Here is a 26,064-nt window from a genome sequence, read left to right on the forward strand (position 1 = left end):
CAAGTTACTCCCAAACCAAGTTACTCCCAAACCAAGTTACTCCCAAACCAAGTTACTCCCAAACCAAGTTACTCCCAAACCAAGTTACTGCAGGAGAGATGCAGATGCTTCAAGGGCAGAACGGTGCAGCATATCTAATAGCGCTGGAAGATTAACCTTGCACTCCAGTATCAGGAGACTTTCTATAATCTGCTAGAGACATAACACAGGAACACAGGTTGTAGTTCTACAGAAATTTTTATTTTACAGCTGAAATGTCTCCATTTTCCTGTATCCAGAAGACATCTTGGCGGGCTCCGATGGTCACTTGGCAGACTCTGGTCTGTATCCGGCTTAGAGTCTGTAAAGCAATGGAACAACGTGAGGACCAGAACCAGGTTTTATACATTCATCTCTGCTGTCACTGTCCCAGCTGACATTACAGCTTATACCACACTGAGGTAACTAAGGGACGGCCTTGCCCAATAGTAGCACTAGCACAAAAGGTTTTTTAAACCTGCCATGTTAAAAGACCATATAGTCATCTGCCAAGTCATTACCTGTCCATCTTTGAGGGCTCAGCCTTGCTGCTGGTGACCTCCTGCTTCAGCTCATCTACCATGATCTTTCCCTCCAGATCCTACAGAAAAATACATGTATAAGCCACACATCATGAACTTTACATTAATCATATTACGTTCATCTATTGCTCAGTAACAGCCTCTGATTTTCAGCATTGAGCATCAGCTGGCATAAGAAATCATCAACGCAATAACAGGATAGTTATGGCACTAAATCCTTTAGCTTTGGACTGAAAATGCAATACTGCCCCCCAAAGCCAAGCATTGACGCAACAAAAAGGACATTAACATGCTGCTGGCCGGAAGGACTGAATGTGATTCCTACCAAACATGAGCTGCATTTCCCAACAAAACTGCTGGGAAATGGAGCCACAGAGGGTATAAAAACGTACCCAGATCTTGATGCTTGGCCCTTAAACCAAGAAAGCAGTCAAGCTAAAGCTTTATCTGCCCAGGCATAATGGTGGTTGTACAACAGCTGGAGGGCTATCCATTTGCCACCCCAGTCCTCACCCCATGGATCCACTGTAAACAGTGGTAAGTGCCCCAACATATCCCCCACCCGTTCGCAGGTATCCTTAATTGTTAAGTGCTTCTTAATTCCAGTCCTAATGGCCACCAACATGTCATGTGTTTAGGATTTCCTCAGTATTTTATAGCCAAAGCTTGTCCGGACATGATGAGATTTGTAGTTTTGCAGCTGAAGGGCTGAGAGTTTGCCACCCCTGTTATAGTCCTCACCCCATGGATCCACTGTTTACATATACCCTGAGCGACTCACCTTCACCATCTTGTCCCAGCCGCAGGACACAATGATTGGATTGCTGCTGTTGGGTGACAGATGAAGGAAACCCAGAGTGACTCTTCCTAAGGAGAAAAGCAATGTAAGAGCAGGTACTGCTATATGACGAGTACAGTCTACTGAGGCATCTACGGTCCCATCATAATTGCAGGATTGTCAGCCTACTTGATGTTGTTTCCATAGGAAACACTCAGGAGTGTTCTTCTAATCACAGGGAAAAAAACAAGCCACAGTGCACCAGTAGGGGGCAGTAGTCTCCTTACCTGCACTGTGTACTTAAACGCTTGCAGAGTGTTCTACTTTGAACATCCTTGGTGTGACCCACTAGCCTGGAGGTTGTGCCACTGAAAAGGAAACAGTCACATGAGAATCTATGGCAACTTATACCAACCCCTAAATTACTTCCACCCAGACTTGGCAAGATCCAACAGCTTTAGGGTCCCATCCCAAAATCCCGACTTGGCAAAACTGCCCATTGGAGATTACCACATCACTGGCAAAGTGGGAGCGACCAGGCTATGCGTGCTAAGGGACCATGTAGCCGGCCAACCAAAGAAAACACTAAGCGTAACCTGGTTTAAGCGTAACCTGGTCCTTGCCCAATAGTAGAACACTAAAAGGTTTTTTAAATTTGCCATGTTAAAAGACTATATAGTCATCTGCCAAGTATTAAGGTCATTACCTGTCCATCTGCTGACCAGGTCAGAGAAGTGCACTGTGAGGGCTCAGCCTTGCTGCTGGTCACCTCCTCCTTCAGCTCATCTACCATGATCTTCACCTCTAGATCCTACAGAAAAATACATGTATAAGCCACACATCATGAACTTTACAGCAATCATATGACATCTATCTACTGCTCAGTAACAGCCTCTGATTTTCAGCATTGAGCATCAGCTGGCATAAGAAATCATCACCGCAATACAAGAGGATAGGTACTGCACTAATATAATCCTAGTTTTGTGTATGTATATATAATATATAGTTTTTCAACAGTTGTACAGCAGTCAGTGTGACACCCCTGCTATAGATCCACAGTAAACAGACAGATACCCTGAGCGACTCACCTCCACCATCTTGTCCCAGCCGCAGGACATAATGATTGGATTGCTGCTGTTGGGTGAGAAACAGATGCAGGACACCCAGAGTGACTCTTCCTAAAAAAAGAAGCAATGTAAGAGCAGGTACTGCTATATGACGAGTACAGTCTACTGAGGCATCTATGGTCCCATCATAATTGCAGGATTGTCAGCCTACTTTACGTTGTTTCCATAGGAAACACTCAGGAGTGTTCATCTAATCACAGGGAACAAACGGGCAACAGTGCACCAGTAGGGGGCAGTAGTGTCTCCTTACCTGCACTGTATACTTGCACACTCCTAGAGTGTTCCACTTTGAATGTCCTTTGTGTGACCCGCAAGCCTCCTGGTGGTTGCGTCACTGAAAAGGAAACAGTCACATGAGAACCTATTGCAAATTATACCACCCCCTCAATTACTTTCTCCCATCCAGACAACTTACTTGGTAAGATGCAAAAGCTTTAGGGTCCCATCCCAAGATCCTGACTTGGAAAATTGCCCATTGGAGATGACCACATAACTGGCAAAATAGGAACAACCAGGCTGTGCGTGCTAAGGGACGCCATAGCTGGTCTTGTCATGTGTCACCCTCCAATGCTAACACTATAGAAAGGAATACCTAGCGTTGCAGCTATTGGTCCATGTGGAACTGCTGTTCGCCTTTGTTAAAAATTGACAAATCTATGTGACGGTCTGCAGAACTAGTTGGTACTATTAAGGAATTTTAAACTGTTAGGGAAGAAATAGTAAGTTAGTTACAACAGCAGGTTTTATCTGGACAATGTGTGGTTATGGGTCTTTGTGGACATATAATTCTGATGGATAACAGGGGTAACCAGATTAAGGTGACATGAGAACCCTGAGCACATGAGCACTATCCTAGTTAATGATTGGGTCCCAGCAGTCAGGCTACAGATTAGAGGTCAACACTTTACAGATTCAATCATGGCTATGTATCATTCTAGCAAATCCTTGCTAGACGTGTGCCTATAGGTGGTAAGCTTATAACTCCTCTCTGAAGAATGAGTACAACTTGAACAGAGCTGTAGGTGCCTGCACTGTATGAAGCCAGGTGTTCAGATGAGACACAGAAGGGATCAGCAGAGGTCGGCCCCCCAGGGCAAAATGTTGTCTCTCTCAGTAATACACCAAAGCATTGGAAGGTGATTCTTGTACTCCAGTGTCATGAGACTCTAATCTGCTAGATCCACATAACACAGGAACACAGGGTGTAGTTTTATAGCAACTTTTATTCGAGTCATAGGCTGGAATTGTAAAAGACTCCATACTGCACAAGCAGCATCAGGTGGTAACATTACAACTGAAATGTCTCCATTTTCCTGTATCCAGAAAACATCTTAGCGGGTTCCAATGGTCACTTGCCAGACTCTGATCAAGTTGTCTGTGTATCCGGCGAAGAGAGTCTGTAAAAGCAATGGAGTAAGTTTGGTGTTATATTTGCCTATTAGCTAAAACTGAATAAAAACCACCACATTTGTCTGCCCTGTCACCTATGTGCTGCCATCTTGTTATATCATCGATATACATCTACAACTTATATCAAGGGAGTAACTAAGGAAGGGACGGCCTTGCCCGATGGCTGCACTAATAAATATTTCTTTAAATCTGCCATGTTAAAAGACTATATAGTCATCTGCCAAGTCTAAGTGTCATTACCTGTCCATCTGCTGACCAGGCCAGAGAAGTGCACTGTGGGGGCTCAGCCTTGCTGCTGGTGCTGATCACCTCCTGCTTCAGCTCATCTACAATGATCTTCCCCTCCAAATCCTACAAAAGAATACACAAATACACATATAAACCACAGATCAAGAACTTTACAGCCAAGCACATAACGTTCACCTGTTGCTCAGTAACAGCCTCTGATTTTCAGCATTGAGCATCAGTTGGCATAAGAAAACATCACCGCAATGAGAAAGCGCCCTGCTAAGACGGTAGAATACGTTCTTCTGCTTTGGAGTGAAATCACACATGCACTTATTGTACCAAAACCAAGAGTTTATTAAGTACTAACAGGGACCCCTTCTAGCGGGAGTCAGTTCTGGAGCTGGCTCCAAGGACTGCATGTGTAATTCCTACCAAATATGAGCCGCATTTCCCACCGTAACTAGGGAGCAACGCTGGGAGATGCAACCAGAAGGTGGACGTAGCTATAGTACAGCATCTATAGGAAACATACCCAGATCTTGATGCTTGGCCCTGTGGCGGCGCACAGCCAGTAGCGGTTGGGACTGAAGCACAGAGCATTGATGATGTCTCCACTGTCCAAGGTGTACAAGTGTTTCCCCTCATTCAGATCCCACAGCATGGCTTGTCCATCCTGAAAAAAGCAGTTTAGTAAATTGTGGGAATAAGACTTTCTAAAATATTCTGCAGCTCGGTACCCAGCTGGTGATCACACATTGGTCCCTGTTGACTGGACACATGGTCATCTAGTTTGCTCTTATACTGTTGTCTTCTGCCTGTATAAAGCATCTACTATTCTCCCACACTGCAGAGTCAGGGCTTTGGTATACATCTGGAGATATATACCACGGCTGTATAGCAAGGACAGATGCCACAGACTCGCACACTACATATAAACATTCTTCTCTATGGAGTAGCACAAAGGTCTGTAATATTTCACCAAGCATATATACAGAACCGCTCACCCAAAAGCCATGACAGCATGCCGGTGTCTATGGATATGTAGGAGTCAGGAAAAGTCCACTCATTTAGCAAGTGTACAGCACAAAACGCAGTGAGATCTTACCCTCAACCACTATTAGATCTGTCTGGCTGCTCCTTTCTACACTGATCTGCTTCCAATGCATCATCAATATCCAAACCAATGCTGATCAGGTGTTTTAAAGTACCTGTCATTATATAAAAAAAACTTGACATATCAGATGTCAAAAGTTTTGATTAGTTTGAGTGGTCACGCTGCAAAGCAGTCTTCTCCAGGCTCTATTTTATGGGTCTGAACACTCAGACCTGAACAGATCAAGACTTTTGGCATGTCAAGAGTTTTTTTTTTTTTTTTTATGACAGGAACACTTGGACAGTTTTTTTTTAACCCACCAAAAAAACAAAAAACAAAACCATGTCAGACGTAAGGCAGCGCATCATTTAAGCAGATTACATGTACATTTGTGTCCGTTTTATAACTGTGGGTGGGTCAGATAAACCCATTAGAAAAGCAGTCCGGCTGGGACCTACATCCATAACATGGACGCAGAAATGTACATATAATAGGTCTGGGGAAACAGTCCCTAAGGGTGCACTGCCAGCCTGCACGCTTCCTATACCCACTACATGCTAGAAGGGGGCAACAGGCAATAACGTACTAGTTGAACCTCAAGCTGTGCAGGTAAGCTGTGCAGTCAGCGACATCTCTACCAATATGTACATGTGCTGCCTGTAACCTGACAGGTCGGTTGCTCCACACTAGAAACATGTGAAGGACCTGCAGATCCCAACCCACACTATCCAGCAATGAACACTACCAAACCAAAACATTTAAGGGAAGCTAGATGACCAAGTTATGCCATGGGAAACCTAAGGTGTACATCCAAGTTTACCAAGCAACAAACCACTTCCATAAGACACTGGGAACCTCACAGCAACAACTATATAAAACTTACAACCAAATACTGACACATTGAACAGGTCACCTATAAGACTATATCCACAGCCATAATACAGAAGCTAATGCTCGGTGATATGGCCACCAATCCACTGCTTTAGTGGTAGCAATCCAAGAAGCCACACCATCCTTTCTCCTCACCTTGCCTCCAGAGGCGCACAGTGACCCATCAGGAGACACAGTGACGGTATTCAGGTAGCCACTGTGGCCAATGTGGTTGGTCTTCAGTTTGCAGTTGGCCAAATTCCAGACCTAAAAAACATAACATGGTGAGCTATGGTGGTAAGTGCCCCAACATATCCCCCACCCCCACCCGTTTGCAGGTATCCTATAGACCAGTGGTTCATTCCAGTCCTCATGGCCACCAACAGGTCATGTATTTAGGATTTCCTTAGTATTTTATAGGTGATATTATATTCAGGTGCATCAGGTACCACAGGTGTTCTTTGTATGGGATATCCTTAAAAACATGACCTGTTGGTGGGCCATGAGGACTGGGATTGAGAAGTGCTGCTATAGACAACAAGTATCAAACTCTCAGTTCTCCAGCTGTTGCAAAACTACAATTCCCATCATGCCTGGAGAGCCAAAGCTTGTCCGGACATGATGGAATTGTAGTTTTGCAACAGCTGAAGGGCTGAGTTTGCCACCCCTGTTATAGGCCTCACCCCATGGATCCACTGTAAACAGACATATACCCTGAGCGACTCACCTTCACCATCTTGTCCCAGCCACAGGACACAATGATTGGATTGCTGCTGTTGGGTGAGAAACGGACGCAGGAAACCCATTCAGAGTGAGACTCTTCCTAAAGAGAGAAGCAATGTAAGAGCAGGTACTGCTATATGTAGAGTACAGTCTAATGTGGCGTCTATGGTCCCATCATAATTGCAGGATTGTCAGCCTACTTGATGTTGTTTCCTTAGGAAACACTCAGGAGTGTTCTTCTAATCACAGGGAGCAAACAAGCCGCAGTGCACCAGTAGGGGGCAGTAGAGTCTCCTCACCTGCACTGTGTACTTGCACACTCCCAGAGTGTTCCACAGCTTGATGGTCTTGTCTCGGGAACCTGACACAATCTGACGGTTGTCAGCGGAGAAAGCCACACTGAGGACGTCCTTGGTGTGACCCACGAATCTCCTGGTGGTTGTGCCACTGAAGAGGAAACAGTCAGGTGAGTATCTACACCAAATCACACCGCCTCAACTCAGAACGTCCTCCCATCCGGGCTACTTACGTGGTGAGATCCCACAGCCTCAGGGTCCCATCCCAAGAGCCCGACAGCGCAAACTGACCATCGGAGGAGATGACGACATCACTGACAAAGTGGGAGTGACCACGCAGGGCGCGCTGGGGGACGCCATAGTTGGTCTCGTCACGTGTCAGCTTCCACATGATGACAGTCTTGTCTATAATATAAAAATATAATATAAAAATATAGTCAATAACATTTATAATTAGAAGATCACACAAAATATATATATATATATATATACACCTTTCAGTCTGAAACCCTCCCTATAGATACTTGTACCCCTTTACAGTTGCCCATACACTTTCAGTATTTGACAGCCAACCATCTCTCCCACTCTGCACAGTCAGGAAGAATCAGCTCTTGTGGCAGCTGCCACCTCCAAGAACCAAAGGGCCGAGCAACTAACGGCCAACAGCATCATCATCTCCTGTCAGAGGTGTATGGCCGCCTCCTGACTCCAGACACTGCCCACTAGTGTAAGGTGCACGGCCACCAGGTAAACACTGCAGATGGATCAGGACAGGCCTCCAGAGCTGTACTCCATAATTCTGCCAATAGGATGCTGCAGGTAAATCACATGAATGCCCAAGCAGAGGCAATAAGACTAAGCAATAGCAAGAAGACTACAACTCCCAAGATGCACCATGGCCCCAGACAGTGATAAAGCAAGCAAGTAAATAGCAAAACAGTAAAGAGCATGATGGGAGTTGTAGTTCTGGGGGGGGGGGACACACACCAAGAGTCAATAGTGAAGGCAGCAGCTCCTCACACACAGATGACACCACCACACAGAATACCGCAGCCCCACAGCACAGTGTGCACACCGCACAGAATACCGCAGCCCCACAGCACAGTGTGCACACAGCAGTAGGCCGCAGCCCGCGGTTTCCCTCACACACAGCTCCGTCCTGACACATGACCCTCCCCCGCCCCAGGACGCCATACTTTAATAGAAGTGACTGCGCATACACATGGATCTCACCCCGGGAAGAGCTGAGGATCATGTCCGGGAACTGTGGGGTGGTGGCGATCTGGGTAACCCAGCCATTGTGGCCCTTAAGGGTCCCCCGAAGGGTCATCTGCTCGGTCATGACTAGAACTCGTCTGGGGACGCTCCACCGGAGGAGGATGGAGGGGGATTGAGTCTGTCGGCTCTACAGAGACCGGGAAAAGGCGGAAACGAGGGCAGCCGCGACTTATATAGGAAACGTCAAGCACTGACGTCATGACGTCAAGGAAGGAAGTGCGTCAGACGTCCGCCGTAACATGGCGCCCCGCTTACAACCCGATAGGTTTAAATGATTAATTTATTGCAGGTTGTACAGTTATAATAGGACTCAGTGAGAGGTTTGTAATGTAGAGACGTAGCTCGGAGACTCCGTAGTGTGACAGCGTCTGGTTTATGGTCATGGGCTAACCGCGTTTCTTTATAACGAGTAGAACGCGTTTTTTTTTTAAATAACTTTATTGCTTCACGTTGGTAGTGCACACTGTGTCACGTGACATTTGGTTGGGCTGACATGATAGTGCCCCCTCACTGTTCATAGGCTGAAGAAGGTATTGCTGCTCACCAGGGGTAAATATATTATTTTGAATAAAAATATGTTATTATTGTTCTTGCACAGTAGACTATACACTACACTCACCTGTTTTACTCTATGTCCATGGTCACCTCTCCAGTTCTCCCTCCTTGTTTACATGGCCTATCTCAGTCAGTGATTGGTACTGCTCCAAAGCAGCAAAAAGACTTCAGAGCAGCACTCCTCTTGTGACGGACGTGAGTCGTGACCAATCGATAGCTACATAGAATGTCCCACAGCACACCTGATTCCTTATCAAATAAAAACGTGAAGTTTATTCCATAGAAATTCCAGTACAGCAAAGGTTAAAGGATACAACATTTCAGCGGTCTTGCGTGCTGGAAAATGGCGACGTGAGACCGCTGAAAGGTCATATGCTTTACCTTTGCTGTACTGCACCTTGTAAATTGCTGGAATGTCTATGGCAAGTATGGGGAACCTTCGGCCCTTCAGCTGTTGCAAAACTACAATTCCCATCATGCCTGGACAGCCGAAGCGAAGCTGGTCTATGGGATAAACGTCACTTTTTGTTTGGTCACGAATCGCATGTGCTGTGTGACATTCTTTAAACCGTTATCTAAAAACCAGGAAGGGGAGAGAAGCGGCAGGGAACTGGGTTAGGTAAGTATAGATTTTTTTTGTCTTCTACTTAACCTGAGTTCTAGCAATATATATATATATATATGTATATATATATATTAAATGTTAATAACGACACACTCCTATAACCTCTATAGGGGTTTCGTAAGCTGCGGCATCTATCCGAGGGGAGGGGGGTCTGACTGTTGGAAACCTCTACAACCTCAAGAATGGCTGAATCTTGTAGTTCACTTTTCATGCTTCTCTCCAGATCTATTTACGGCCATGGGCAGAGCAAAGGAAATAAAGGCAGATGAATACCCATTAGACATGAGTGCAACTGGAGCATGCCCAAGTCCAAACAGTCAGTATTTGATAACCAAGGAGTTGGATGCAGCCCTAGGGAGTCCTGTAAAACATGGATACAGCCATAGGCCGTGTTCCCACGATGTACTAAAGATTGAAAAAAATGTCCATTGTTGTTAAACAATGGCCGGAGATAATGTTCATGAACAACAATGGCCATTATTTTGATCTTCAGTACATTTTGGGAGCATAGCCTATGACTGTACACTGTGTCGGTTACACTTAAACAGTTTCAAAGCTTCCACCATCATAATGATACAGGAGGAACTCCAAACCCTGTTCCATAGCACACCGCCAGTATTCACGAACCATGTGTGAAAGGTGGAAATAAGGCCTTAGAAGTAAATTCTGAAATTACCAATAAAGAAATCAGATGTCCAGTCTCCTGACACATGGCCCATGATTTACCAACGTGTTTCCGTAATCAAATTACGGACGTATTTTACAAGTTTTTCCCGTCGGTTTCTTTTTTCAATACATGTACTTGTCATTTTGTGCTTTAAAACAGAAAAGTGGGTGTGTCCCTTTAAAACTGACCATAACCAACACATTTATTACAGGAGAAGTCCTGTGAAAATTTTTATTAAAATATCGTATTGCCCCCCCCCCCAAAAGTTATACAAATCAACAATATACACTTATTACGTGAAATGCTTATAAAGTGCTTTTTTCCCTGCACTTACTACTGCATCAAGGCTTCACTTCCTGGATAACATGGTGATGTCACTTCCTGGATAACATGGTGATGTCACTTCCTGGATAACATGGTGATGTCATAACGTGGAACCTCATTGAAAAGTCTCAAAACACAGGACTAGCCAGATAGCTAGGGGCAATGCACCTAGGACTTCACTGCATTGAGCGCTTATACTAGCAGCCGGCAGTGTTGTTGTTTGGCCGGTCTCCCTGAGTTCAGCAATCTGTTTCTCTTATGGCTCTACTAGGCATTGCTCCCACCTAGCCAGAATCCTGCTCCACACTGATGAGGGGCAACACCCCCGAAACAGCTGTATGTGGATGGTTACCTAGCCTTGGTTTATCCCTTGTCATTACATTGACTTATAGGGCCATATAATATGGTGGTTTTGGTGGTTTCCTAACAGGAGCTGCCCCTTGGGTGGGTCCTTCCCGGAGGGATATCTGGCTAGTCCTGTGCTTTGAGACTCTTCAATGAGGCTCCACGGGCTCTTCTTTTCCATATTCATACTTCCTGGATAACATGGTGATGTCGTTTCCTGGATAAAATGGTGATGTCACTTCCTGGATTACATGGTGATGTCACTTTCTGGATAACATGGTGATGTCACTTTCTGGATAAATGGTGATGTCACTTCCTGGATAACATGGTGATGTCACTTCCTGGATAACATGGTGATGTCACTTCCTGGATAACATGGTGATGTCACTTCCTGCATAACATGGTGATGTCATAACGTGGAACCTCATTGAAAAGTCTCAAAACACAGGACTAGCCAGATAGCTAGGGGCAATGCACCTAGGACTTCACTGCATTGAGCGCTTTCACTAGCAGCCGGCAGTGTTGTTGTTTGGCTGGTCTCCCTGAGTTCAGCAATCTGTTTCTCTTATAGCTCTACTAGGCATTGCTCCCACCTAGCCAGAATCCTGCTCCACACTGATGATGGGCAACACCCCCGAAACAGCTGTATGTACTGATGGTTACCTAGCCTTGGTTTATCCCTTGTCATTACATTGACTTATAGGGCCACTTAATATGGTGGTTTTGGTGGTTTCCTAACAGGAGCTGCCCCTTGGGTGGGTCCTTCCCGAAGGGATATCTGGCTAGTCCTGTGCTTTGAGACTCTTCAATGAGGCTCCACGGGCTCTTCTTTTGCATATTCATACTTCCTGGATAACATGGTGATGTTACTTCCTGCATAACATGGTGATGTCACTTCCTGGATAACATGGTGATGTCACATCCCGACTCCCAGAGATGTGCGGGCTGTGGCTGCTTGAGATTATGATGGCAGGGGGACACTGAGGGACACAGGGCACTGGAGGGACACTGAGCATCCCTCTGCCATCATCCTCTCCAGCAGCCACAGCCTGCACAGCTCTGGAAGTCGTGACATCACCATGTTACCCAGGAAGTGACATCCCCATGTTACCCAGGAAGTGACATCCCCATGTTATCTAGGAAGTGACATCACCATGTTATCCAGGAAGTGACATTACCATATTACTCAGGAAGTGACATCACCATATTACCCAGGAAGTGACATCACCACGTTATCCAGGAAGTGACATCACCATGTTATCCAGGAAGTGACATCACCATGTTATCCAGGAAGTGACATCACATTTCCCATAATAAGTGTATATTAGGGATTTGTGTTACTTTTAGGGGGCAATACAATACCTAAATAAAAATTGTCGCCAGACATCTGTTTTATGCAAAAAAACAAACAAAAAAAAAACAGATGCATTTGTGTGCATCCGTTTTGATCAGTTTTTCCATAAACCTCCATTATAAGAAAAAGGATCAAAACGCATCTGTTTTTTTTTTTTTTAGCTTACTCAAAAACCCAGGCTAAGACAGACGCAGATCCTAAATGCTAATGTCATGGTCTGTATTCTGGATCTCCATTATGTAAAAATAGAGTGATGATTTTTTTTTTTTTATAAACTTCTGTTATAAATGGAATAATGCAAGGACATCGGTAACTATATCCCTGCAGCCCTTGTTAAACGATTATTGAGCCATGTAATAGGCCCAGTAAACGAGCGCCGATGTAGCAGATCGGTGATCGTTTACAGTAGTTATCGGGCCATGTAATAGTACCCTTATACTGAAGGACCAACCAGCTTACTGAAAACCTTTACATATGTTAAAGGCTGGCTGGCAAATGTTAGCGGGGGGGGGGTGGGGGAGGCACTTGGGAGGCAAGCACACAGGAGTGACCCAAGAGTGTTGGCCAGTCATTAGGGTTCATTCACATGTGCGTAATCTGATTTGATGTTGCCAATTTTAGGCATTTATTTATGTTGGACAGCTTATCATTGTGGGCATGCTCTGCTGCATTAGTGCTGAGAGAAGTGGGGGAAGGAGGCATTGAGTTTTGCAAGGTACCTTCAGAAATTGCAGTCTCTTTACTTTTCCAGCAGAGAGCGCTCTTCAGTACTGAACAACAACCTTGAAATGTAAAGAAAAAAGCATTGAACGAAAACTGGTCCCAGCCCGATCTCGCTCAGTCATTGGCGGCAGGCAGAGAACTTAAAAAATGGTAAGAAATAAAAAAAAAAAAAATACTGTTTGTCTATGTCTAGTGTCTATGAGTTGGCTCCCAGGTCTGTAGAGTGAAGGGACATTTTCACACCAGAAGATTCTTAAAGGTGCACATTCCTTCAAGTGTGTAAAACTTGACATTACTCGCTTTTATGTTGTTGTTTTTCTGAGCTTCGGGAATTGTCTAATCTGGACAACCCCCTTAGAAGCTGGCCTGGTGATCAGCTGATCAGCTCTAGTCCCAAAGATTTGTCATTGGCAGAGGAAGCTTCCATTGGGCATACATTTGTAGTACATGCTGCTCCTTAAAGTGAATGGACATGAAGGGGTAACCTGAAGCTCCTAGATCCCAGGAAACCTTATAAACAGGCCTGAGTATAATGTTCTACTGATAAGGGGCAGGGTGATTGTTGGCCCCCTCCTCTCCAGACCACCAGCACATCCGAAGCAGCATCAATGATCATGCAAATACATGGACCAGCCAGGCCGGTCAGGAGGAGAGATGCCCTTTGCTGAAGCGGTTTTCTGATAATAAAATACTATCCAAGTATGCAATGGCTGGGAGTCTGACTTCTGTGCCCCCTGGGGGATCTCTCTATCAGCACCCCTACCTCCTTTGTTATGAATGGAGCTGCAGGTGACCCCCAGCTTTATTCCTTCTCTATGGAGTTACTGGACAGAACCAAGTGCTGTAGATAGGGGAAAAGTATTTGGATCTAAATGATCCTGTACAGGGCATCCCTATGCAGCGTTGACAACACAAGAGGTCATCCATTCAGGATCTTCATGTCTTGGCCAGAGTAGAGAGCATTTCTACAGAGCGTCAATCATAACGGAGGACCAGGCCTGTCCTTCATTACATAGACAATACATTGGTCTGAATAGGAGCTTTGTAATTCTTTGTTTCCCATGCGGCGGTGCTGCACATGTAATAACCAGAATTGCGTCCAAACAATCGTAAAAGGGCACAAATCTTTCCATTATAGTTTTCCTCTGTTCCATTTGTTTCTTTTAGTCCTATTAGGGTTACAGAGGGAGGATAGCCCCTTTTAAAGGGAACTAACAGCAGGTTAGACAAATCTAACCAGCTGATATGTTCCTATTGCTCAGGAGACGCAGTGGAGGAAGGTATGTCTCTTATCTTCATCCTCAGTACTGCTCCCCTGCACTTAGTCGTTTACTCCATGGTTGGTTTAGACTGTTTGCTGCACTGGGGCACCGTTAGGAGCACTATCTCGCCCCCATAGCACCATTCAGCCCCACGGCTGGCCCGCCCCTTCTAATGATTATGAATGGAGAAGGCAGGATCGGAGGCATGGGGGCGGGGCAGTGCTCCTAATGGTCTTACTGGACCGAGGGATAAAAGACTAACTGCATGGGAACGGCCCAGAGGAGTACGGTAAGAGACATCGCTATTCCCCTGCGCAATAGGGACATATCAGCAGGTTAGATTGGTCTAACCAGCTGATAGTTCCCCTTTAGGGCTCATGCAAACTGAGCAATAGAAGAGAAATTCAAGGGGAAAGATTTCTGCTTGAAAATTTTCTTCTATTCTGCTCTGGCAGAATAAGAGTGGAATGCAAGTGGAATTTTAGACAGAATTCAAGCCCCTTGACTTTTATAGGATTCCTCTAGCGGATTTTGCCAAAAGAAGTAACATGTCACTTCTTTGGGTGGAAAGCGAATCCACAACGGAAAATTACGGATGAAAATTCCGCTGTGTTAAAAGCACAGCGCAAAGCCCATTGAAAACAATTGAAAAATGCATTGCTCAATTTAAAAGGGCGTAATTTTGCGCGGAATCTGCTCGAAACTCCGCCTCTTATGCTCAGTGTGCATGAGCCCATAAGGTAGTAGTTCACCAGTAGCTGACACATTAGGAGACACCATCAGACAAACAACACATGGACCCACACGTAAAGATAAATAACTTTATTGTATTCTTTGCTACAATAGTTCATCCTATCAATGTGATCATCCGTCTATCCCAGGCGTCATACTACTACGGTTTCGAAGCCATGTGCCTTGTGTAGTTTCCATTGCTTCTACTTACAGGAGATAGCCAGTCTGCAGGCCGAGGCGAAAACCCTCCAAGTCCTGTGACATTGTACATCGCTACACCCACTATACTTGCATAGCTTATACCCTGAGCCTCGACAAAACTACAGCCACAAAAATATTGACATCTATGCAGCGGGAACGCAGCTTATAAAATATTGGGTGGATTTCCCCAATCCCCTTCGACCCTTTTTCCCACTAAGTTCACTAAGCTCAGAAGAGATATATGGCAGCTCCAGTATAGAGAGTGGTCCCTCCCGGCTAGTATGGCAGTGATGGGATGAGAGTACAAGCAGACGGGGGCTCAAATAAATGTCCAAGTTATTAAAAAAAATTGCTTTGCCGCCATAAGCGGTTGGGTCTTTGCCAGAGGAGACTTGCAGAAGCCCTTTGTCTTGCAGAGATTTCATGCTAAATGTTCCTATAAGGATAAATAAGTTCCTCTCCTACTGTGCAGGTGGCAGCTGTGCGGAGATCAATGGTCGGGAAGTGGCTTGCCTATTATACTATGTCTGCAGGGTTGGGGTGCCTTGTCTGGTGTGGGGTGTAGGGGCTTCACCTGGATATATAGTCCATGGGTTCAGACCTCTAGCTGTGCCCTGACTTCTTAGATACAGCCGTCTCTCTGGATGCTGGGACCAAAGGGGCAATGTTAATGGGCGAGGAGAGCATCATAAAGACTTATATTCTCTGCTGAGAATTCTGGGAAGGAGTATACAGTATGCAAACCAACTCTCTAGAGGTAGCCTTCTATACAAGTCAGTGATTGACTCCAGACTTTGAGGTTAGAAGCCATAAAACATCACTGGGGGTTTAAAGAGGAACCCTGTTTGTTTGTTTTTTTCCAGATCAACTGTTACTAGAAAGTCATATAGATTTGTAATTTACTTCTATTAAAAATCTCCAGTCATCCAATACTTATCAGCTGCAGTATGTCCTGCAGGGTACCTGTGGGTATTCTTTCCAGCATGACACAGTGCTCTCTGCTGCTACCTCTGTCTATATCAGGAACTGTCTAGAGCAGCAGCAAATCCCCATAGAAAACCTCTCCTGCTCTGGACAGTTCCTGACATGGACAGAGGTGGCAGCAGAGAGCACTGTGTCAGACTGGAGAGAATACACCACTTTCTGCATGACATACAGCAGCTGTAAGTCTGGAGATTTTTCAAAAAGTAAATTATAAATCTATATAACTTTCTAAAACCAGTTCATTTGAAATTAAAAAATGTTGGCGGAGTACCCCTTTAAGCTTTTTTTTCTTCTTTGCAACTTCAAGGACTCTTGATGCAGATATTTTTGGATAATTAGCTAAAAATGTTTAAAACTGCAAAAGTGCTTGATTCTGAGTGTGATGACCTACCAGATATTGAACATGTGTATAGCACCCTACTGCCCCAGTTTTAATGTGTCCTCCATGCACTGCTGCTATGAATTTTTGAGGATTTCAGTTCCGTAAGAGGCAGGTGCCTGGTGTGAATGTGAAACTCTTATGTGTTCTATTCTCTATGGTCCATTACTACAATTGTTGTCTTTCACCAGCGGAAATTCTGTGCAATCAAACCGTTCAATCACAATCACCCAAAAAAAATAGGAATAAAAATATATATATGTAATATGAGAAGATCAAGGTCCAGTCTACCGGCCTCCGCTCAAGTCTTTGTAACTCTCTTTACAAATATAATTCACAGTGTTTACTGGGAATGTCTGAGGTTTCTTCCCTTCCATCCAACAAACAAACGTGAAAGTGGTCTGAGGGTGCGGTGAGTTTTCTTTGGAAATGCTGAGAATTCTGGCTTGTGGAGGGACAGCGCCCACAGTCCCGAGGTTCAAACCTGAGTCTTCACACCCCAGTACGTACACCAGGATGGTAAAAGCAAGTCAGCAGGTGCTTTCCATTACCCAGGAACCGTAAGTTGGGTTCCAAAGGTTTTTGGATTTGTTCTTTAGTTTGTGGGACATTTGGGGTTTTGTCTCTGTTGTTGAGTTTAGGGTTGGTTGGACCCATGAACCTTCTGGGGCTTCTGTAACACACGGTAATCCTGGAGGTGAGATGTTCCAGCCCACTAGGTTTTCAACCAGTAACTCCTGAGGAACATCTCCCAGTTTGTTTTCCATGGTCTGTGTGTCCAACACAGGAGGAAGAGACGTGTTTCCTACTAAGGGTGGCATCCCATTACAGCTGCCTGGTCGCATTATTGTACTTCCCTCATCTTCCGGAGGTGGGCCGCTTTCTACAGGGAGCTCGGTATTGATGACATCAGGATCCTGAAACATCAGAACACTGGTGATTATATCCTATTCTTCAATATCAAAAGATCAATCTATAGACCACAGAAGAAGACCCTCATAGCTACTAGCTAGAAGAAGACCTGGTTCATCTCATTCCCTTTGTTACTGGATGGGAACAACTCTCCTCTACAGCAAAACTTCATTGCCAAAAAGTTTTGAAAAGAAGATGGAGGGGGGAAGCAAACCTTACAGGGGAACGAATCTAACCTGCCGATAGCCCCCTATTGTGCAGGAGGTGCAGAGGATGAAAACATGTCTCTTACCATCATCCTCAGCGCTGTTCCCATGCACTTAGTCGTTTACTCCTCGGTCCGGTAATACCGTTAGGAGCACTGCCTGGCAGGGTAAGGGGCCTATTCCATTGAGCGATTATCGCTCCGTGGAATAGAGACAACGTGTCATCGGCTGATCGTTCATTTCGGTTCAAACCTAAAATCATCGGGCACCGACTGCGCATCGCTGCGTGGAATAGCGAAGCGTGGGGGGCGACCGACGATTCCATAAGCACCATATATTAACTAACCATGTTGCAGGGTTTCTCCTGCGCTCACAGTCCTGCACGCAGCAGCAGCTTCGGAACGGCCTGTCTGAGCTTACAGACCGCTCAGCCAATCACTGGCCGGGACCGCCATGGCCAGTGATTGGCTGAGCGGTCTGTCAGCTCAGACAGGCCTCACTGAAGCTGCTGCTGCGCGCGGGAGCGGGAGAAAGAGGAGCGCAGAAGACCTGCAACATGGATAGGTAATGTATGATGTTTAAACAAGGGCTGCAAGGACATCGGTAACGGAATAGTCCCAGAAAACGAGCGCCGATCTAGCAGATCAGTGCTCGTTTACATTATTAATCCGGCCCTGGTTGGCCCATGGAGTAGGACCCTTATGCTCCTAACAGTTCCCCAGTGCACCAAACAGTCTTACCCAGCCATGGAGTAAACTACTAAGTGCAGGGGAGCAGCAGCGAGGGTGAAAGTAAGAGACGTACCTTCATCCTCGACGCCTTCTGCGCAAAATAGGAACATATAAGCAGGTTAAAGTCCTGAATAGCAGAACCTGGAACTTTTTAGGCTTGTATTGATTTTTGCCGTCGGGCCTGTCTCTTTGCGGTAAACCTTGTGAAACAAACTTTACCCAGCAAACAGAATCAGCCTGACTGTTATTGCTAGAACTCTTGAGAGGGTCTATCCGACATCCATTGTATGCAGGAAACATTATTGGATTCCACAGATGAGAGAATCTCGAGCACACTCGGCTTCTTCCGAACCCGAGTGTGCAGCATTTGATTAGCGATGGCTGCAAAAATTGGACTTGGTCCTAAGGGTCCTATTCCACGGGCCGAGGAGGGCCCGATCAACGATGTAAACGAACGGCGATCTGCTAGATCGCCGCTCGTTTACTGGGCCTATTCCACGGGCCGATGATCGTTGAGCGAGGGCTGCAAGGACATCGTTACCGATGTCCTTGCAGCCCTTGCAGCATCATACATTACCTGGCTGCCGGGCTTGTCCTCCGCTCCGTCTCCTCCCCGGGTCCCCCGCGCTTTATCTTCTGAATGGCCGGTCAGCTGACAGGCCACACTCGGCCTGTGATTGGCTGAGCGCTCCGTCAGCTAACCGGCCATTCAGAAGATAGAGCGCGCGGGACCCGGGGATGAAGACAGTGCAGAGAAGAAGCCCTGCAGCCAGGTAATGTATGATGATGCTGCTGCTGTTTCTTCTCAAATTGTCGGTCGCCTGCCGCGCACCGCTATTCAACCGTAGCGATGCGCGGTGGGGGAACGATGATTTTAGGTCAGGCCCTAAATGAACGATCAGCCGATTACATGATCATCGGCTGATCGTTCTCTCTATTTCACCGAACGATAATCGGCCGAATCAGGCCAAATGGGGCCGATCCGGCCGATTATCGTTACTGTGGAATAGGGCCCTAAGGCTGCCTGGAAAACATAGACCATAGGCTGTGTCCATGTGTTCTAGGACTCCCTAGGGCTACATCCAACATCCACTGCTAATCAAATGCCGAATGCTCGGGTTCGCTCATCTCTATTGGATTCCTATTATGTGTATGGGACATATTCTATCTTTTCTCAATTCCCCCTTCTTATTTAGGTTTGTGTGGTTCCAGTTCTTGTATGTTGGCATTTACTGCCTCACTCGTTCTTACTATGTGTAGGACTAGTTTTAGTATTAGAGACAAGACGTGTATGAAGTTTGATGATATTTATACCTGTGTACAGTAGACTATTCTTTCCAGGATGGTGGAGAAGTTGGGCCGGTGATCCGGCGTGTGTTGCCAGCACTGGGTCATTATTCGATAGCTGAAATAACAAGTAAATACAGTAAATGTCCACATATAAAGCAAACATTGAGAACCTAGAGAAATGACTGTGTATGCATATATAGGTCACATCCAACACTATTCGTCCATGTGGCCCTTTAAAAGGGTTATCCAGCATTAAAAAAACATTCCAGCATCGCTCTTGTCTCCAGGTTGGGTGCAGGTTTTGCAACTTGGTTCCATTTAAGTAAATGGAGCTTAAAGGGGTACTCCAGCGGGGGGGGGATCGGGGAGGAGGTGGCTGAGGCAAAAGACGTCCATTCACCTCCCCGGTTCCAGCGGCGGGTCCTGCATCGCGGCGCTCCGGTGCCCGGTTCCCGGCCGCTTCCTGGTGTGTGACGCGGGCCCGAGACGTGACGTCTCAGGTCCGCTCAGCCAGTCAATGACAGAGGCGGGATCCGTTTCAAGTCCGCTCAGATCCCGCCCCTGTCACTGACTGGCTGAGCGGACCTGAGACGTCACGTCTCGAGCCTGCATCAGACACCAGGAAGCGGCCGGGAACCGGGGACCGGAGCTCCACAATGCGGGACCCGCCGCTGGAGCCGGGAAGGTGAGTGGACGTCTTTTCCCTCAGCCACCTCCTCCCCGATCCCAGCAAAAAAGTGCCCCCCCGCTGGAGTACCCCTTTAATTGTAATACCGCACCTGAACTGGAGACAAGAGCGCTGCTGTCTCTGGAAGAAAGCAGCCATGTTTTTCTAATGCTAGAGAACCCTTTTAATTGCAAGAGCTAAAGTTAATGTGGCTTCAGTTTTACCTAAAATTAAGGGGTATTCTAAAGGTTCTTTTTATTTGTGCTAAGAGCGCAGTTAAAGGGTACCTATCATTCCAACAAACTCTGAGATCACAGTGCGTTCCGCTGTGTGCTTCATACTAAAGACTGGCAGGGGTCTCAGTACCTGATACAAACTTCTGACATGCTACTATGATATGTCAGAAGTTTGTTAAACTGATGAGTATCCTTTAAATGGTAAAAATCCTATACTCACTTTTCTAGCTACCTCGCTGTTACTGCTGTCATGGTGTTGGTCCCCGTTGTACTGCACAAGGACCATCACGCTCAGGCAGGACACCAATGCAGCCACTGATTGGCTGAGCAGGCAGGTCTTTGTGCTAACACAAGGAAGTGCTTCACAGACGGGGTCAATACAGTGACAGTAGTGGTGGCAGGGAAGCGAGGACAGTAAGTATAAGATATTTAATTGTGCCCTGAGCACAGGTAGATAGAGAAAGAAACTAAATGATTGTATCTCTTATTGGGCATAATAAATGAACTGTAGAAAAAACATAACTGGAATAACACTGTGCTATACATAATACACTCACACTGGTCCGGGGCAGCTCTTCGGGGGATCCATGCGGCCACCACTGGTGACAAACTCCAGTACCTCTTGGTTAGTTTTGCATGGATATGGCATGTAACCTAATGAGAAGATCTCCCAAAGCAACACGCCAAATGACCTATGGAAACATGGAAGGATGTAAACATCTAGGAGCCCACCGGGTGCTCAGGTTGTTATAACTGAATATAAAGTTATACCCTCCAAACATTACATCGGTATATATTACCATGTATCCGTCTTGGAAGTGAAGATTCCCTCTAGGAAAGCCTCAGGGGGCATCCACTTAACCGGCAACATTGCTCTCCCTCCTTTCCGGTAATAGCTTGCTCTGGAAAACAGTATAACATATGATGAAAGAAGATGATAATATAATAATACTGATATATATAGGACGCTGGTGGGATATCCTAGACAGCATGTGAACAGGCCACTCATTTAGTTGTTGTGGTTGATACAGGATAAATGTTTCAGCGTCTTCTATCTACCGAGAGTGGTCCAGTGGAAGGACAACCAGTTAACCAGCTTCAGGTTCATGGATAGTCAAGGCTCATGGGATCCCGTGGAGAGCATATACTAGTGGGGAGCATATACTTGCCCATCTAGTCTAACTGCTAAAAAGATATTGCTAGCTATGGTAAAAAGACATCAGAACAAACTGGGTGTCAGAACTGTGGCGGTGACCCATACCATGGGCCACCACCACATCTGCTCGCCCAGCACGGCGGACACAGCACCTACGTTTTTGAGACTCGGTTCTGCCGGCAGTCTGGCCCCCTTACCCTTTCCCGCTCCTGGCGCACTGGTTCAGCAATATTTAGAGAGCCAGTGTGCCCGTAATTGGCTACTGCACTTTGCCCTGGCCTCTATGTTGGAGCCTCTGTATCCTTACCCCAATAAAGTGGTTCCTGTCCATGTTCCTGCCCATTGCTCTGTTCCCAACTGCTGTTCCTGGTTGTGTCTACGCTGCTGCACCTTTCCCACCACCGCAAGCTTGCCAAACTAGGGGTAGCAACCTGGGAGTTGCCCGCCACAGCAAGCCCAACCTGCCTTGTGGCAGACTGGTATAGACCAGCAGCCCCTAAGGGTATGTTCACATTGAGCAAGAGTGGAGGAATGACGTCAATTCTTTGAGAGGAGAGCAACAGAAGCGGAGGCGTGCAAGCCCTTCCATAGAACACTTTGAGACATTGAGGCAGTCAAGATTCCGTGTAAACATACCCTTAGACTCCACTACCTGGTGCCACTGACTCCACTACCAGTCCATCGCTTGTCGTGATCCATCGGATCCACACCTTCAACCACTACACTGGGAATCGCAGGTGTGTATGGGGCTGTACAGCTGTAGACCAGTCTAATTGTCCATGACGACCCCTATCCAGCCTGTAAAGCACCTACAATGGGCATCCGGACATGACAACTGGACCATGGAGCAATGAAGAAAGGGGGGATTTATATCATGTGGACAGCATGTCTGTGTGCACTACATACCCAGGGAGGAGGATAGCGCAGAGTGCACTATGGGAAGCAGGCAAGTGCATGGAGGCCTCAATGCCAGGGCTTTGGTCCGCCTTTGTCGCTCTGTCCCTTCCCCTCATGACGTGCTCACTCGGCTCTGATGAAGATGTTCTGAACTGCAGCCGATCACCGATGCTACAGTGTGTTCAGAACGTCATCAGGAGAAGTAAACAGAGGGGCCAGGGTGGACTGAGCTGGAGCGCGGCAGGGCGAGTAGTATATTAGCAGGTACCCGTTATTTATTTAGTTATTTTTTTTAAAATCAGAATACCCCTTTACAGAGAACAAAAATGTGTATGAAATCCGGGCCATTATATACAACAATACCACTGGGGCACTTACCGATAAATGTCTCGCGCCATCCCAAAGTCCCCTATCTTGGCCACACGCCCAGTGCTGGAATAGGTCAGAAGGCAATTTCTAGCTGCAATATCCCTAAGTGGAAACATATTCTGTTATGGACGAACATATTTCTTATTGTACTCGGTAATTACGTATATGCTTCACATTTCCAGCCAATGGCCTTCTAGGCGTAGAAGAGGCAATTGCCTAAGGTCTTCCACATAGGGGCCCCAACCATCCCTGCATGGGGAAGGGTCTTAGCCAACCTAGCTCCCTTCCTGATTACTTGCCACAGACTAGTTGGCTTATATAGAAACAGGAAAGCAGACGGCCCCAGCTAGAGGAGATGGCATGAAGAGAGTCCTGACTTCTGCAGATAGGTTAGACCATAATACCCTCCACCTACCTGTGAATAAAATGGTTCTCCTCTAAATATTTGCACCCACAGGCAATATCTCTGGCCATATTCAGCAGGTCTGTCATAGTTAAAGATGATGGTTGAGTCTGACGAGACAAAAATGGGAGAAATTACAGGAAGGTGATATAAAGCAATATATTCATGTCGGTGACTTGTTCATTTTTTCTTGCTTTACATCTGTACAGCAAAGTATGTTAAATGGGTATTGTGGTGAACTGGTGTCAGAAAGTTATATAGAATTGTAATTTACTTCTAGTTAAAAATCTCCAGTCTTTCAGTTCTCATCAGCTGCTGTATGTCCTGCAGGAAGTTCTGTATTTTTTCCAGTCTGACACAGTGCTCTCTGCTGCCCCCTTTGTCCATGTCCGAAACTGTCCAGAGCAGCAGCAAATCCCTATAGCAAATCAGGTGGTGGCAGCAGAGAGCACTGTGTCAGACTGGAAAGAATACACCACTTCCTGCAGGACATACAGCAGCTGATAAGTACTGGAAGACTGGAGATTTTAAAATAAAAGTAAATTACAAATGTGCATAACCATTTGATACCAGTTGATCTAAAAGAAAAAAAGAAAAAATTGCCAGAGTACCCCTTTAACCATACCGATATTTGAGGATTTTTGCCACATAGACTGCAACTATATTCTCAACATTTCTAGCTTGGCGACTACTATACTGAAAAGCCAGCTACATTACCAAAGAGATAGTAGATATTGTTAGTAGGACTCACCACCAGTGGCCGGTTTTGCCGCAGGAAGGTTTTCATGTCTCCACCAGACATAAGCTCCAGTAGGATGAAGCGGGGCAGGGTCTGCAGACTGACTCCAATGCAACGCACAATGTTCTGGTGACTGAATTTACTAAAAAAGGAAAAAAAACAAAACAAATATTGGTACTTTTTAAGAAACTGGGACGCTGGGGAACCCTACACTCCATCCACTGTTATAGTAAGGAGGGAGATGGGTATGTAGGGTCCTTCTCCAATATTATTAATGGGAGTAACAGAAAAGTTTACCAGCACTTTCTCTTATTGCTCAATGAAGACACATGAAACCACCTCTCAGCCAATGCTGGGGAGCCAGGGATCCCCAATCTACTCTACCCCACATGTTCCTGAAGAAGGCATAGAGCAGAGGTATGGAACCTTGGCTCTCCAGCTGTTGCAAAACTACAACTCCCATCATGCCTGGACAGCCAAAGCTAAAGCTTTGGCTGTCCAGGCATGATGGGAGTTGTAGTTTTGCAACAGCTGGAGAACCAAGGTTCCCTACCCCTGGCATTGTGGAATGTATGGGGTTTGATTTGCATGCCCATTGCCCATTGTCCATTTATCACTTGCGGCCTAGCAGGAGATCGGCAAGTAGCCAAGGACAGAGGCTATGGGCTCACTCCATCCCCCTGACTTGACATTTGCGCCTCAAATAGGGGACTGTGCTCACAATGACTAATGCTTCGTTTACACGGAACGATTATCGTTCGAATTTTCGCAATAACGATCGCATTTGAGCGATAATCGTTCAGTGTAAACACAGCAAACGATCAAGCGATGAGCGAAAAATCGTTCATTTTAATCTTTCAACATGTTCTCAAATCGTCGTTCATCGTTCGCTAAAAATTCGCAGATCGTTTCGTGTAAACAGTCTTTCAAAGATTCACCCCATGTAAAAAATGGGTTTAAGCAATCTTAAAAACGATCGCATTAACGATTTTTTTTACGAATTTTCTTACAATTTATTTGTCTAAACGCTGATTGTTAGAAAAACCAAATCGTTGCTTCAAAATCATTAAACGATTGATTGGGCGAATTATCGCTCCATGTAAACGTAGCATTAGGGCCCTATTCCACCGGACGATTATCGTTCACATAATCGTTAACGATTAACGATCTCAAACGACCTCTATTGCGAAAGACCTTAAAACGTTCACTCATTTCCATGGAACGATAATCGTCACTTATGATCGTATTTGCGATCGTTTTTTCTTCGCTATTTCTTCACTATTGCGTTCGTATCTACTGTGAACTACTACTACTACTGTCTTATTCAATGCGAACGATTTGCGAACGATTTGCGAACGTTTTGCGAACGAGCAACGATAAAAATAGGTCCAGGTCTTATAAAGCGATCAACGATTACTCGTTCGGTTGTTAATCGTTAACTGCATTTCAATCGAACGATTATCGTTTAGATTCGAACGATTTAACGATAATCTGAACGATAATCGTCAGGTGGAATAGGGCCTTTAGTACGACTGTGAGGCAACACTGTCAGGTCACCACCTTGCCGCTGTGATATGCTTGTGACTTCCGTGCAATGTTCCTTACAGCCAATTGTCAACTGTAATAAAGTTGTGTGACTGAAGTTGCGGTGTAGCCCCTGCCTTCACATGCTGTTCTTTGGACACTAGATGGCGCTCAGTATCCAGTGAAAATCTGTGCAGGCTTTGCAACCGGATGAGAAAAGTCACTAATTCGGACCTCGGCCACTTGATCTAATAGTCAGTTATCACATGATGGACTGTACACCCAGTGCACCCAGCTCCATAGACTGTTAGGTAACATATTGCCTGATATCTGCCCCATCTTGTCTCTAATGAAGCAGATTCTATGCTGTTATAGCTGGACCTAAGCAGGAAGGCGGCTGTATCTAGTATACCCAGCCTC

General features: G+C 45.8%; 2 protein-coding genes and 1 long non-coding RNA gene across 5 annotated transcripts in view; all 3 read right to left on the reverse strand.

Annotated features, from left to right (window-relative positions):
• Positions 1-218: 218 nt before the first annotated feature.
• On the reverse strand, positions 219-2,651 carry LOC138770748 (uncharacterized). The gene is made up of 6 exons (XR_011359495.1): positions 2,427-2,651; positions 2,045-2,149; positions 1,626-1,706; positions 1,342-1,427; positions 540-619; positions 219-340 (listed from the first exon to the last, which is right to left on the reverse strand). It is a non-coding gene; the product is annotated as an uncharacterized lncRNA (long non-coding RNA).
• Positions 2,652-3,670: 1,019 nt separating this feature from the next.
• Positions 3,671-8,519, reverse strand: RACK1 (receptor for activated C kinase 1). The gene is made up of 8 exons (XM_069949959.1): positions 8,319-8,519; positions 7,319-7,490; positions 7,089-7,236; positions 6,794-6,889; positions 6,223-6,333; positions 4,636-4,776; positions 4,116-4,226; positions 3,671-3,862 (listed from the first exon to the last, which is right to left on the reverse strand). The coding sequence occupies exons 1-8, from the start codon at positions 8,425-8,427 to the stop codon at positions 3,797-3,799; spliced, it is 954 nt and encodes a 317-aa protein (XP_069806060.1). The 5' UTR covers positions 8,428-8,519; the 3' UTR covers positions 3,671-3,796.
• A 7,764-nt stretch (positions 8,520-16,283) lies between these two features.
• LTK (leukocyte receptor tyrosine kinase) overlaps positions 16,284-26,064 on the reverse strand; it is a 103,817-nt gene continuing 94,036 nt past the window's right edge. For all 3 annotated transcript variants that reach the window (XM_069949788.1, XM_069949789.1, XM_069949790.1), the window contains 7 exons: positions 24,133-24,262; positions 23,394-23,491; positions 22,988-23,080; positions 21,357-21,458; positions 21,114-21,248; positions 19,678-19,768; positions 16,284-17,431 (listed from right to left, as the gene is read on the reverse strand). In XM_069949788.1, the coding sequence (XP_069805889.1) occupies positions 17,045-17,431; positions 19,678-19,768; positions 21,114-21,248; positions 21,357-21,458; positions 22,988-23,080; positions 23,394-23,491; positions 24,133-24,262 (1,036 nt within the window). In that variant the 3' untranslated portion in view covers positions 16,284-17,044. The remainder of the gene's footprint in view (positions 17,432-19,677; positions 19,769-21,113; positions 21,249-21,356; positions 21,459-22,987; positions 23,081-23,393; positions 23,492-24,132; positions 24,263-26,064) is intronic.

This window comes from Dendropsophus ebraccatus, chromosome 13 (genome assembly GCF_027789765.1).
Source record: "Dendropsophus ebraccatus isolate aDenEbr1 chromosome 13, aDenEbr1.pat, whole genome shotgun sequence".
NCBI lineage: Eukaryota > Metazoa > Chordata > Amphibia > Anura > Hylidae > Dendropsophus > Dendropsophus ebraccatus.